The sequence below is a fragment of the Canis lupus genome, chromosome 14, assembly GCF_048164855.1.
Source record: "Canis lupus baileyi chromosome 14, mCanLup2.hap1, whole genome shotgun sequence".
NCBI classification, from domain to species: domain Eukaryota; kingdom Metazoa; phylum Chordata; class Mammalia; order Carnivora; family Canidae; genus Canis; species Canis lupus.
In genome coordinates, this window is record NC_132851.1 from 64,165,632 (window position 1) to 64,180,569 (window position 14,938).

Sequence of the window (14,938 nt, forward strand, 5' to 3'; positions counted from 1 at the left end):
GGTATGCCAGTTCTATCTCCTAACATATGTCTGAGCTCTATCTTAATGGTGTAACAGAAATTGATCCAGAAAGGAGTCACCTTTCCTCACTCTTGGGCTGAGACACCCATAAAAAAAAGTGATTTTGGCCTAAGACACAAAAGTAAGGCCCATCTGCAAAAAGACCCCCTTTCAGAAGGAAGGAAGGGGGTTACAGACATGTAGACTATGGTCTCCATCTGAAAAGACAAAAAAAGATTTCCTGAACGCTGTAGGGTGCAGGACAGGCCCTCAGCAGGAGAGAAGCATCCAACAGGAAGTTGTCAAGGGATCTTTACAGTGTGTGTTGTCCTCTTGTTCCCCATCCAGTATCCACCTCCCCTGACCTCATGCTCTAGAAGTGTTCCAGACCATGACAGACTCTACTGGGGAAATAAGATCAAAGACCACAGACTTGGGATTTTCTAAAACATGACTTGCCATTTACTAAAAATATGCCTGGAGAAAGGAATGAGACAAACATTTACCAGCCTGAAGTCAGGCGACTGATTCACTTCAGTTCATCATGTATCAGTTTTCTTTATTCATGAGAATTTTCCAAGATCCCATCCACCTCCAAACCTACCAGAAATTATTTTGAGGTCTGAGAGGAAGGATCTTGTATTCTCAAATTTATACAATTTTTTAAAAGATTTTATTTATTTATTCTTGAGACACAAAGAGTGAGAGAGAGAGAAAGAGGCAAAGACAGAGGCAGAGGGAGAAGCAAGCTCCATGCAGGGAGCCCGATGTGGGACTGGATCCCGGGACTCCTGCATCACACTCTGAGCCAAAGGCAGACACTCAACGACTGAGCCACCCAGGCATCCCAAATTTATACAAATTTTCAAAGCAGTTCAAAAATGTTTGAGAACAGGAGTGCAATAGGAAACAAGGTAAGCTATTCGTCTGAAAAACAAAACAAAACAAAAAGATGTTAAGTGTACATTTAGAAATCAAGAGGAATCAAAGTAAACAAGATAAAGTATGGAAAAGGGAGTCACAGCATTCCTTTATTTCTTTCAGAAAGTGACAAACTTCTTCGAATAAGATGGGGGAAGAGGGCTGATTTGCCTCAACCAATTGTGAGAAAAATCTATGAATCAGTCAGTACCCAAAGACAACCATGGCCAGACTCGACTTGTACCAGAGACAGACAAATTTTTCCCAAATTCCCTTTCCTCTTTTTGCTATAAAACAACCAGCATACAGGGACGCCAGGGTGGCTCAGCGGTTTAGCGCAGCCTTCAGCCCAGGGCGTGATCCTGGAGACCGGGGATCGAGTCCCACGTCAGGCTCCCTGCATGGAGCCTAGTTCTCCCTCTGCCTCTCTCTCTCTCTCTCTCTCTCGCTCTGTGTCTCTCATAAATAAATAAATAAAATCTTTAAAAAAAATTCTTAAAAAAAAAAAAAAAGAAAAAAGAAAAAACAACCAGCATACACATTTCTGCCTTTGCTTCCTTGATTGTACATGTTCCAAAAGGTCAATTCTTGTTATCTGAGGTAGTTATATTCTAAAAGTTACCACGAACACTTAGTAACCACGAAACCATTGCCCTTAGAGAATATACAGGGTTGTGTTCCTGTGACCTTGTCACATTTTTGCCAACTCATCATTACAATATGTTGTTGATTTCTTAATGGCAAACTCATGGCTAACACAGCATCATAACTCATGCCTGAATGAAGTTTATTTAATGTAGGTGTTACTTTCTCCTTAGGGAACATCACAGCATTCTTGTGCCTGGAAAAAATAGATACCACCTTAGCATGACAACAGTTGGAGACCATTTTAAATAGTGACATCACCAACAAAAAGCACAAAAATGAAAAAAAAAATGGCACTACACCACGTAAAGGACACTTGGTTACACAGTATGAGAGATGACAAGAAGCCACAGTGTTGCCTTGTTTGACCTAGCTGGGAACACACCTTGAATGACTCAAATTTTTGCCACTGTTTGTCCAAAAATAACATCAAGAGCACTGTACTGACTTGGGGGTTACAAATAAATTTTAGTGAGTAGGCAAACCAGCAAATATGAAGTCTGTGCATGAGGACTGATTGCACAAAGGTTTCAATTCTTTCACTGAGATTGGACAATTACCTCAGTAGGAGCAGTCATGAACCAGAACTGGGAAGTCGAGAAGAGAACCAGGTCCCAATTGCTACCTCTAAATTCCTGGTAAGGTGACAGCCCCAAAAGCTGACATTCCTGACGTTAACAGACATTCCTCAAGAAATGACTAATTAATTCCACGTTAGTTTTCGTTTAATTGTAAAACATGAGATGGGATGATAGGGCATCTCAAAAGCAGGTTCATATTTCAACTCAATGAAAATTTGTAATTTACAATCTTCTCAAATGACTGTCAAGTTTATTCATAGATAACCCAACTGTGATTAGTTTTATCATCTTTTCAAATCAAACAAGCAAAAAACTGGATCCACAATTTATATTATCTGTTAATTTTTTCTATATTAAGCACCTATGATAGTTTAAACCCACTAGAATACTTAATCCTTCCAAATAGTTTATAAAATCACCTCCATAGTAGGTAGCTGCCCTTCTGATTTCCTTCAACTATACAAACTTAATGCTTAAGATTTCCCACTTTGGGCTCTAGCTGTACTCAGTGCTATCCTCTAGTCCAGTCTTCTCAAGTTATAGAAAGAGGAATGCACCCTTCTTGTAGTCTTTCAGAGCAGGGTTGAAAGGCAACATCACCTATGATATTAGGTACTTTCTTATAAGGACTAATCTACTGCATATATTTCGTTCATTTTTTAAAAGTCACACATTAACTCATCATCATTGTGTGTCCGATTAGAATAAGATTTCTCAGCCAGGAATGACCAGAAAGCCTCAGGACAGGGGGAAGGAAAAGGTCATCAACGAAGGCCCCCATTGTGAGTCCCAAGATTTTCCTGAAAAGAAAGCCGTAGCCTTAGCAAATAAATGGGTCTATGATCCTCCACATCTCCAAAATTTTAAGAACCACCTCAACGGATTCTCTTACTTTATAAAACTTTAATGTAGGAGACTGGTCAGTATAATCTGACATCATTCAGTATTTGATCCTGTTTTCCAAAGTTGTGGCACCTCTAGTAAGTTATAATTTTATAAGCAGAACCAGACACTTTCAATCTACTTTTGTTATTTTTCAATACAATTAAACATAAAATTCTAGCACTTAAAAAAGTTTAAGTATTGTCAAATATATTTGGATTGTATCTTAACCCACAGTACTACAATTCATGATTTTAAATAAAAACAAATTAAATCACATCTGAATTTCTAAACATAAATATATTGTGATAGCAACACTTGCAATTGTTTCAAAATTACTGGAAAGCATGTCATTTTCTTGAAATGAACTTGGTATAAAAGGCAGCAAAGAGGTCCTTATAAGGAGAGTCTGAATCTGACTTGGTCAACGGTATTCGGCAAAGCTGGCGAAATCTAGGAGAGCGCAGCAGCAAGTTCTGTGAAAGCCCCATGAGGCTGGAGCATAACCAGTAGAGTACAATCGACTAGAAAGAGAAGAAAGGACATGAATTTTGGTACTTCTTCACTGTCCAAGGACACCGATGTCTAGAGACTAGCAGGCAATAAAAGAGAAAATGACAACGTGGGCAAAAGCAGCAGTGGACCAGCACTTCATGAGATATGTGGCAGCTATTCAATACCTGTGACAGCTTTAATAGGCAAGAAAGAGGGCTGAAAGGACCAAAAAGTGACAAGAAAGCAAAGGAGAGGTAGTCATGATAGAATGCGGGCAACAGAGAGCAGTGTCCAGGCAGAGGTCAAGAGAGATCTCCCTGTCCCTCTGGGGCAATTCAGCATCCTTCCCCCGACCAAGAGTCTTGACAAGCTGTTACACTGGAGGTAGGGTCCTGGGGGCACAGCCATTCAGGCTTCCTAGACTGCATTTTCCTCCACGCAACGATCTATCACCTCAAATTTTCCCAGTAACTGGTTTCTAAGTATGGGCAACAAGGCCTCATCTTTGCCTTTTTCAGAGACAGTCTCAGCATCATCTTCAACTTTCTTCTGTGCTTCCATTCAGAGTGATTTATTTAGGTCGTTGACTAGGTTCTGTAACCTCTCAAAGTATTCCCACACATATATCTATTCAAACTATTCTTTGGCATCAGAATGTGACCAGGCCACAGAGGTTTGATCCTGTGGTGGCTGAGTCTAGGTCTTGGAGTTGAACTACCTGAATGGGAATTCCATTTATTTGATTCCAGGGAAGTTATTTTCCTTCTGTTTCAGTCTCCTCATTTATAAAATGGGGACTGAACTATACCAGCCTTAGAAGGCTGATGCGAAGAAAAAGTGAGATAGTTCACAAACACTAATCAGCACAGTATGTGGCCCATATTAAGCATTTGCATTTGTACCAAAGCAAACTTTTAGGGGAAGAAAATACATCCTCAAAGCAAATTAGCATAGTAGTTTTGAGTAGGAGCCAAACTGCTGGATGTGCCTTAAACACTTAAGTGATATAAATTATCAATTAATAGATGAGTGACCTTGGATGAGCTACTTATACTTACCCTCTCTGTGTCTCAGTTTTTTCATCACTCAAGTGGAGATGGTAAATAGCATCTATCTCAGTGGACACTGGATGAATTATATGAGCTAATATATATAAACCTTTTAAAACTGTGCCTGACACAAAGTCAATATTGAATGAGTATTAGCCATCATATCATCATCATCTGACTTATCCAGTATGCAAAGAGTACTCTGAAACCACAACTGCCTTCTAAGAATAATTCTTCTTCCTTAGTAATGAAATTCTCATTTTAAACTGGGTATATGGCCATCAAAAAAAAAAAAAAAAGGCTGATTTCCAGTTCCTTTTGGAACCAGATGTGGCCATGTAACTCAGATGCAAGCACGAGTGTTTGGTGTGACATCTGACAAAGTTCCCTAAAGGAGCTAAATGTACTTGAAGCACCCTTTTACCATTCCTGCAAGATAAGCTCCAGCAGCCATCATGACCATACTGTGGCCTTAAGGATAGGAATCTCAGGCTGTGGATGATGGAGCATGAGAGAAGCAGGCTGGGTTTCTCATGTATCTTCATGAAGCTGCCACATAAGCTCCACACGAAATTGCCTAACTCTAAATTTCCTACATTTGAGAGAATAAACTTTTGGGTATTTAAGACACTGCTTTTGAGAGCTCTGTTACTTACTTTAAACCCAATCATTCACTGAATATTCACTGCTCTTTTATTTGATCAGGGAGTTTCCTCAGTTATAATTAGTAAAATTTCTCACCAGAAATGCACTCAACCTGTAAATGTAAAATGTACAAATACGTTTTTGATGCTGAAAATGTACTATTTCAGATTCTTAAGACAATGAAGTACTTTGGGAATATGCTGATATAACCCTAACTGTCCCCAACAGATGAATTCTACTTCATGGTCTATGTGTTGGCCTTGAAGCAGAGACAGAGATAATACCTAAGACAGCTTTTGCCTCTTTGCACTACATATCACTGGGAAATAAGCAAAAGGCTAAAAATATGAAATAACTGCAAACATAACTATTTTTTCCTATTTCTACCAAAGTGTAATAACATATAAATGGGGGCAGGTGTACTTACTTCACTGAATTGTTACGAGGTTAAACAATATTACATATGAACCCATATAGACATGGCACAAAATTTTGTTTCTTTTTTAAGAGCTAAACTCCTTGACCTACTCTATGCAGACAGAAGGAATTCAGTATTTCAACTAGCCAAACAGAACAAATGCTATGTTTATAGCACTGTGCAAGATGTAAAGAAAAGAAAGAAAAAGGAGCTCGACAGTTAACTCACATTCACACAAAAGATTAGCCAATCCCAAGAAATGTCAAGTGTCACTTGGTGATAGAGAAACAGAAACTTGGAAACCAGTAAGGGACTTAGCAGTCAAAGCAGCTCAACAGAAGACGCGGAACCCTAGCCAGTCTAAGTGAAGCACAGGGAGGATTTAGATTTAGCACGTGCTACACACAGTGGGGGTGCTTACTCACTGAAGGTACTGTCGCAGCAACTGGAATCATCAACACTGATACTGCACGAACAAAGTATGTAATATATGTCTGAAAACGAGACATTCCAATTTTTTGCAGGGCAAAAATCTAAGAAGGTAGAATAATAAACACACAATGATTATTAAGCATACTAAATAAGACAAGCTTTAAACTACAACTTGAGTTTTGACTGGCCTCCTATATTTTAATAGAAGTAAAAGAATTAAAACACTGATAAATGTATAGAGTTGACCATCGGTGTTTTTAAAAAAATTATGCAGAATTATTAAATGGAGCTTTAATTAATAGCAATAAAGGAGATTCAGCTATATTAAAGAGAATCACAGCATAATTTTTATAAATCAATGTTTTCTTAAAGACTTAAGACTGAGGGCAGCGCCGGTGGCGCAGCGGTTTGGCGCCGCCTGCGGCCCGGGGTGTGATCCTGGAGACCAGGGATTGAGTCCCACATCAGGCTCCCTGCATGGAGCCTGCTTCTCCCTCTGCCTGTGTCTCTGCCTCTCTCTCTCTCTCTCTCTGGGTCTCTATGAATAAATAAATAAAATCTTAAAAAAAAAAAAAGACTTAAGACTGAAAAGTGCTTTTAAGATAGTTGCTATGTATGAATCCCTATCCTTGTTTTGGCATTTAAACCAGTGCCTGGCTTAAAGAAGGAACATAAAAGATACCTCAAAGGTTTGTGGATCTGGCTATATGGAGTAAGGGGAAGAATCTGGCTAGGAAAAGCTGTGAAAAGCAATTATACCTTACGAATAACTTATTTAAGTGGCAGAATAGTGCAATGATTGTGAGCACAGATTTTACAACCAAATTACCTAGATTCACACAGCAGCCCTGCACTTAGTGGTGATGTGACTTTTATAAGTTACTTAACGTTTCTGTGCCTCACTTTCTCTACCTTTAAATGGGGATAATATTAGTACCTACACCACAGGATTATTCTAAGAATTAAATGAGTTAATTCATGCAAATTGATTATAATAGTGCCTGTCACATGGTGTATATTATGTAAAGAGTAAGTTTTTATTAAACTTACATATACTGGGTCATTAGTTGGTAAAAGGAAAGATTAGAGGATTGATATTAATTCACTGTGACCTTGTGTTTATCACTTCCTTCATTCTAACAAATATTCACTAGGTACCAACCATATTCAATTGTGCTAGGTGATCTCAGGGAAACAAACTTAGAGTACACATGGAGTCTTTCTCAAGAAACCTTAACCCAAGACATTAGAGTATCATCTTCACTCTTCTCATCTGAAAAAATAAGGGGTGCATTCAATTTTCCAAACAGAGACCAGTGATGGGTCTGTGAAATGAGATTCTAAGGATTATTTCTAAGGTTTCCTCCGTTTCAAAGAATCTAAGTTCTACTCAACTGAGAACAGCACCTTTTACGATTCAAGGTTTTTCTTCCTCTAAACTGTTAAGTAACACAGAATGAGATAATGGTAAGAAACAGCTGACAGGTCATATTTTATACGTATGTGTTTTTCCACTCCATCATATAAGAAGTTATGACTTTTCTAGGGTCATACAATTAAAAAAAAAAAAAAAAAGACAATCAGATACTGTGTTTCCTGCTTGCAAATTTACATTTTAAAATATTTTTTTTAAAATTTTTTTATTTATTTATGATAGTCACAGAGAGAGAGAGAGAGGCAGAGACACAGGCAGAGGGAGAAGCAGGCTCCATGCACCGGGAGCCCGACGTGGGAATCGATCCCGGGTCTCCAGGATCGCGCCCTGGGCCAAAGGCAGGCGCCAAACTGCTGCGCCACCCAGGGATCCCGCAAATTTACATTTTAAACATATACACAAAATACCAATCTATTGTGAGACTAAACCAGAGTAACCATCTTAATTACGGTCTCTACAAAAACAAATCACAAAATTGTGTGTATTAGATTCATAACTGTAAAGCTGAAAGAGACTTTGGAAGTGTTCTAATTCAGCTCTTCCATTTTAATTATGAACATTCTAGCCCCTAGAGAGGTTAAAGAATTGGCCTAAGACAGGCGGAGTTTGCCAACAGCTGATCTATGACCAGAAAAACAAGGAATCTCAATTCTAGTTCAGAGCTATCACTACCAACTCAAACACATTTATACCTGATGTTGGAAAGCAACAAAAAACCCAAAAATTAAATGGCAAACAAATCTCATTTAAAAACCACTGACCTCCACTATTAATAAATTGATGACACCAACAGAAATAGGCAGAATCCAGGTAGAATCCAGTGCAGTGAGGTCAGGAAACCACAGGATTCCATCAGTAGCTAACTGTTCCTGAACAGAAAAACCTGCTAAGACAATTTTATAAATAAAACATAGCAGAGGAAAATGCGTAAGACATAAGTAGTCTGATTCAAATAAGGCGTCCTTCACACTAAAGACTTGCATTGGTTTCATTCATTTTCATTCCACAACATAAATTAGTCCTTCCTGTACTGAGAAAGAAGCAAGAAGCTCTCGGAAGCAAACAGATGCAGGAGCATAAAGATGTGTAGCAGTTCTCTTCAAATTTATATTTATAGAACTGTTTGTCCATAGGCTTTCTTTCAAGTCTGTTCAGATATTTTCTGGTTAGAAATGCCTTTAAGTAAAAGTAGAAAACAAATGCTTTAGTTTATAGTTTCTTAATAACTGTTTACATTTGTAACTGTGAAAGCTTTTCTGGTCCCTTAATTTTATAAATGGGAAAAATTCTTGGCCAGGAAACTGAATTATGGAATTGTAACACTAATTTTCTGACATCCATGAAGGAGTATAGTTGACCTTTAAACAGCCTGGGAGTTAGGAGTGCCAACCCTCCGAGCAGCTGAAGATCTGTGTATCAAGTGCCTGACTTGGCTCAATTGGTAGAGCAGGTAACTCTTGATCTCAGGGTTGTGAATTTAAGTCCCATATTTGGTGTAGAGATTACTTAAAAATAAAATCTTAAAAAAAAAAAAATCTGTGTATAACTTTTGACTCTCCAAGAACTACAGAAAGCCAACTGTTGTCTGGAAGCCTTACCAATAACATTTGTATGCTTATATACCATACACTGTATTCTTACAAAAAAGCTAAAGAAGAGAAAATGCTACTAAGAAAATCATAAGGGGCACCTGGGTGGCTCCGTAGGTTAAGCACTCAACTCCTGATTTGGGGTCAGGTCACCATCTCAGGGTTATGAGATGGAGCCCTGTGTGGGGCTTCGTGCCCAGTGGGAAGTCTGCTTAAGATTCTCCCTCTCCACTCCTAACTCTGGGAAATAAACAAGGGGTAGTGGAAGGGGAGGTGGGTGAGGGGATGGGGTGACTGGGTGATGGGCACTGAGGGGGGCACTCGACAGGATGAGCACTGGGTGTTATACTATATGTTGGCAAATTAAACTCCAATAAAAAAAAATACACACACACACACAGAGACAAAAAGATTCTCCCTCTCCTGCAAACCCATCCCTTCTAAAATTAAAAAAAAATCTAACGAAGAGAAAATACATTCACAGTACTGTAAAAATATACCTGTAAGTGGACCTACCCAGTTTGAACCTGTATTAATCAACCTTCCTAGATTAATTTGTTTACTCAACATGGCTAGTTTGCTTACACTTAGTATTTTAAAATCTATACCCTTGTAAGAAAGATGGTAAAAATATTCTAATCATGAAAAGTATAGAGATTTTTTTTTGCTGGTTTTTTTTGTTTTGTTTTGTTTTGTTTAGACTCCTTTAGACTACAAAGACAATGTTAGTGAACTTATTTGGGGGAAACAGACTTCTATAATAACTACCTTCTGAATGTGCTGCCCCTGTGCTAAAATTCCGGAGAGCAACAGACATGAAGATCCACATCGGAAACTGAATCCAGACCAATATAGTGGCTTTGAAAGGGTGGCAGTTATCCCGAACATACAGCTCTGAAACAAGCCTCCGCATATTCTTTAGATAAGTGAGCCTAGTTTGAGGGAAGAAGGGAAAAAGGGAAAGGAGAAAATATCACTTGATTATTAACAGTGCTTCATACCCACAGCACAGACACATCCATCTTGTGGTTATTCACTAAATTATACTAAGAGGTTGCCTAATAAAAGGCAAAAAAAGTCTTTTACTGAAGATTCTCTAGCAATGTACTCAAATTATATAACAATTTGATAAATCTGCCATTATCAAACTACAAGCTTTGTCTCTGGTGCTCTCTGGCCAATTAGATTTTAATAAGGGAAATTTTACTACTGGCATGGCATGACCACAGTTTGTATCAGAATTCTAAAAGTGAAAGCATATTTAACTTAAATCCTTCCATTCTAGCCAAGCTCAATTACTTGATCCCTGAACGTACCTTTTGCAGCAATGTGGTTTTGTAATATCTATGCTCCTGACCTATCAAAATAGTTTTTATTCTTCTGCCAACTCTTTTATGAAGATTTTCTTAATCTGTTTCTCTGTTAACCCTATTAGTTATTCCTGTTCTTAAATCCCACTTTCTAGTCTCCTTGAAGATCAAGTGTTGGGTCTTATCCATCTCTAAATGTCTTGTAGCATGTTTTGTACAATGCAGACACTCAAGAACCTTGAAGTTAATAGAATTATAGTGTATTATTGCACTAAGACAGTACATAGACATTCCAGGCTTATAATTTAGACTCTGTATGCTTTTCCAACTTTATTTCTTACTACTCTTCTACAGATACCTGTATATTCTGGTGCCTACAGTTACATAGGCTATCCAGTTAATCAGATTTCTATACCAGCATGCATGTGGAAGTCATTAAGTCATCTGTGTAGACAGCCCAGTTACCTGGCTATCCACCTGACAAACTCACTTATATCCTTCAAGACTCAGTTCCACTGAAAAATGCAAGAAATTCTCAGATGTATTTGCCCTGAAAGTCATGTATCTGTGCAAGGATGTGTCTGGACGATCATTCTGCCAATGCTCCGTGAGCAAGGTACCAGTCTTGTCTAGGCTTCATATATAAATCAGATGAACAGCTTACTAATTTGTTCTTTTGGTCTGGAGTCATCATTCTTAGATTCATCTGATCATTAAAACTTCGTAACTGTTAAATCTGTCAACTTATCAGGTAAAGATACTTTTCTTTTAAATGTCAGATCTTTTCAACACTAAATAAAGAGAAAAACAATTTCATATTGAAGCTATTTGGCAAATTTATACGTGTATAGATAGGTAAAAACATACAGATAACCATATATACACATTATATATACACAATATAAAGCCCTTATTTTTCTCGTTGCTGTGAACTGGTGAATACTTAGTCACAGTCTAGTAAGGATTAGAATCTAAGTATCTTAGGCTGATTGAAGGAGGACTTAGAAGTTCCCGTTCCTAGTGGATAACCCAACCCCAGGCCACGGGACTGCAAAATTCATGGTCAAGCAATAAGGGCTTTCTTAGAGCCCAGGCAGACAACTACATAGGTTAACTACAGTGGATGGGCAGCACTTTGGCTACCTAATTTCTTCTACCAGAGCATTCTCTACCTCCCCCTTCTTGTGGGCTGGTATCTCTCTTTCCAAAATGGTCAAGTGTGTAAATAATCTGTATTATTTGCTGATTAAAATCCTAACAGAGTGGCACAGTATCTTCATTCATGAAGCCTTCTCTGACTCCACGATGACTGAGCTCCTTGTGTATAACCTTGTTTACAACAGTTAATTCAGTCATATTTGTTTACAGGTCTTTTTCAGGAGGCTGGAGTCCCTCAAGAAGGAACTTGCTCTTTGTTTCTCCATTTCTTGCTTTCAGTTCACTGTATAAAACTACCACACCACACAAACTTATTAAACTATTAAAGAGTGAAAGAACTACTTTGCTGCTAAAGCTATAAACACCCAAACCTATAATCAATAGAACTACTTATACAGTATATATCTATGTATATGGTCTATATTCCTAGAATTAGCTTACCTGGCAACCCTTTTGGACCACTTCAACTGATTTGCACGAACCGCAACTTCCTGGTTAAGATGCCTTGCAATGTTTTTTATTTCTGGCTGTAAATTTTCCACCTAGCTAAAGAAAAAGCAAAATTTGTTAGAAGTACATAAAGGATCTTTATTCATAACCACTCATCATTTTACTCTCTATTCCTCTTACTGAAAAAATGTGGTTTACTGATCATCTGAAAAAAAAAAAAAAAAATTTAAGTCTAAGCATAAGGTCATTCATTTGCTTACGGTATCTTCAGTCACAACGAAACTCAAATTCCAGCCTATACTCTTAGCTATGCGAGTTATTTAAGCTCTAATACCCCGTTCCCTCATATATAAAATGTCTAACAGCACCTACTTCACAGAATTATTATAAGGATTAAACAAGAACTGAACCCTACACTTTAATGTTTCATCCCTGGACTTCTGAGTAACATAAAGTGGAAAAACATTAAGTCTATATTAAGACTGTAACCACAGAGTCACAAAAAGTCTGCATTTATTTCCGCCGTGTTAATTCTTTCTGTAAAGTGCCTCGCTGCCTCGATGGTGCTGATGATTTCCTTTGTTTCTGGGTCCCCCATCCCTAAAAAATAGTCTGAAAACACGAAAACCATTATTTTTCGAAGCCTCTCCTTTGAATGATATTTTGCTTTCAAAGCCCTTTAACTCCCGTTATCTGACTTGATCTCATAGCATCGTGAAGGGGGCCAGGAAACTATTACTATCCTGATTCCACAGAAGAGAAAGAAGCACTGAAGGCCAAGCGGGCCTCTGGCTGGGGCCAACGAGAGCGGTAGGTGACACAGCCTGAAAAAGGAATCACGTTCGCCCACGGCTGTAGCTTAGCAGGGCTTTTTTCTAGTTAAGAGAGATGAACTGGGATACTTGGGGACAAAAGATGCTGCAGGCCTACGGGCGGCTACAACCTTCAAGACGGCAATTCTACAAGTTTCTCCGTACACACAGCGACTTCTACCGATTCCTCTGTCTCTCTGGTTCTCTAACAAACAGCAAGCTCAGTGACCGCTTGGGCTTAGAGCACAGACCTAGTAGGGGAAAGAAACGACAGGCACATGCGTCACCGAGCATCTCTGGATTCACGTATCCAGTGCTCGATAGATTTCTGATTAAGAAGGTGGTCGTGGGGGATCGATCCCTGGTTTGGCGCCTGCCTTTGGACCAGGGTGCGATCCTGGGGTCCTGGGATCGAGTCCCATGTCGGGCTCCCGGTGCACGGAGCCTGCTTCTCCCTCTGCCTATGTCTCTGCCTCTCTCTCTCTGTGTGTCTCTCATAAATAAATAAATAAATAAATTAATTAATTAATTAATTAATAGATAAATAGGTAAATAGATAAATAAATAACAAAAAATAAAAAATAAAAAGTAAAAAAAAACAAATAGATAAATAGATAAATAAATAAATAACAAAAAATAAAAAATAAAAATAAATAGATAAATAGATAAGTAGATAGATAAATAAAGATAAATAGATAAATAAATAAAAACAAATAAATAAATAGATAAATAAATAATAAATAACAAATAAAAATAAATAAAAAATAAAAATATAGATAAATAAATAAATAGATAAACAAATAGATAAATAGATAAGTAGATAAATAAATAATAAATAACAAATAAAAATTAAATAAATAAATAGATAAATAAACAGACGGATAAATAGATAGATAAATAGATAAATAAATAATAAATAACAAAAATAAATAAAAAATAAAGATAAATAAATAAATATTCAAAAAAATAAATAGATAAATAGATAAGTAGATAAATAATAAATAACATAAAAATTAAATAAATAAATAAATAAATAGATAGATGGATACATAGATAAATAACAAATAACAAATAAAAAATAAAATAATAAATAGCTAGACAGACAGAAGGCGGTCGCGAGCTTCACGCCGCGCGGGGCAGATGCAGGGGGCGGGGTCGGGTCGGGGTCGGGGTCGGGGTCGGGTGTTCCTGCCGCGGGCGCCCCCGCCGGCCCTCACCGGCCCCCACCGGCCCCCGCCGGCCCTCACCGGCCCTCCGCGGCCCTCCGGGCGCAGGCCGCGCGCCGCTCACCTTGGCCAGGATGTAGTGCTGGTAGGCGGCCAGGGGCAGCGTGACGGCGCCGCGGAGGGCCACGGTGCCGAGCCCGATGCAGGCCCACCAGGGCAGGCCCGCGGCGGCGTGCAGGCCGAGCAGCATCTCCTCCGCGCCCCGCACCGGCGCCGACGCGGCCAGGGCCTCGTACCAGCCGCCAGGGCCGCCAGGGCCGCCTGGGCCGCCTGCCGACCCCGACGCCACCGCCCGCGCCCACTGCGGACACCGGCCGCCGCCCGCGGGGGTGGGCGCCGCGAGCCGCGGCCTCCGCAGCCGCCCAGCGCCCAGCCGGCACAGCATGTCGGCGCCAGGGCTCCGCCAGACGTCGACGTCACAGAGCAGCGCCGGCTGCGCTTCGCTCGGCCCCGGCCCCGGCCCCCACGCGCACGCGCGCCCTCTCTCGGCACCCTCGACCTTCGCCAGCCGGCCAGTGGCGTCGGCGTCGCACGGGCGATGACGCATCGGTAGGGAAGCCCCGCCTTTCCCACGCGGCACGGGGCAGGCCCACTGCGCAGACGCTGCACTGCCCGCGGCGGGCGGGGAGCCCGGGGGGGGGGGGGGGGCGGGGCTGCCGCCTGCACTGCGGCCGGGCGTGGCTCGAAGCCCTCGCCTCGCAGGCCGCGTTCAGCGCGTGCATCCTTTTTTCAACCGGTCTGATCGTGTGGTTTGTGGCCGGTTAAACTGCGCAGGTGGTTTTCCTGCCCGGAGGGCGCCCCCCCCCCCCGCCCCCGCGCGCAGCCCGGTGACATCTGCCGGAGACGGAGGTGACAGCGCGGCGGGGCCCACAAGGGGCATGGGTCGTGCA

At 40.3% G+C, this 14,938-nt stretch overlaps 1 protein-coding gene across 3 annotated transcripts; it reads right to left on the reverse strand.

Moving 5' to 3' along the window:
• Nucleotides 1–1,004: 1,004 nt before the first annotated feature.
• Nucleotides 1,005–14,507, reverse strand: COX18 (cytochrome c oxidase assembly factor COX18). 3 transcript variants are annotated; one of them, XM_072775361.1, is made up of 7 exons: nucleotides 14,113–14,241; nucleotides 12,954–13,073; nucleotides 12,002–12,102; nucleotides 9,861–10,024; nucleotides 8,265–8,386; nucleotides 6,062–6,169; nucleotides 1,005–3,553 (listed from the first exon to the last, which is right to left on the reverse strand). In XM_072775361.1, the coding sequence occupies exons 4-7, from the start codon at nucleotides 10,003–10,005 to the stop codon at nucleotides 3,380–3,382; spliced, it is 549 nt and encodes a 182-aa protein (XP_072631462.1). In that variant the 5' UTR covers nucleotides 10,006–10,024; nucleotides 12,002–12,102; nucleotides 12,954–13,073; nucleotides 14,113–14,241; the 3' UTR covers nucleotides 1,005–3,379. The 3 variants fall into 3 exon arrangements, with proteins under 3 accessions (XP_072631462.1, XP_072631461.1, XP_072631460.1); XM_072775360.1 differs by having other exon boundaries at nucleotides 12,002–12,106; XM_072775359.1 differs by lacking the exon at nucleotides 12,954–13,073 and having other exon boundaries at nucleotides 14,113–14,507.
• Nucleotides 14,508–14,938: the final 431 nt, after the last annotated feature.

Coding starts and splice junctions, on each gene's coding strand:
- COX18 (XM_072775359.1), bottom strand. CDS start 14,433: ATGCTGTGCCGGCTGGGCGCTGGGCGGCTGCGGAGGCCGCGGCTCGCG. Junction 10,025..12,001: donor TGGTCCAAAAGGGTTGCCAG/GTAAGCTAATTC, acceptor CCCTCAAACTAG/GCTCACTTATCTAAAGAATA. Junction 6,170..8,264: donor TCAATTTATTAATAGTGGAG/GTCAGTGGTTTT, acceptor CTACCTTCTTAG/ATTTTTGCCCTGCAAAAAAT.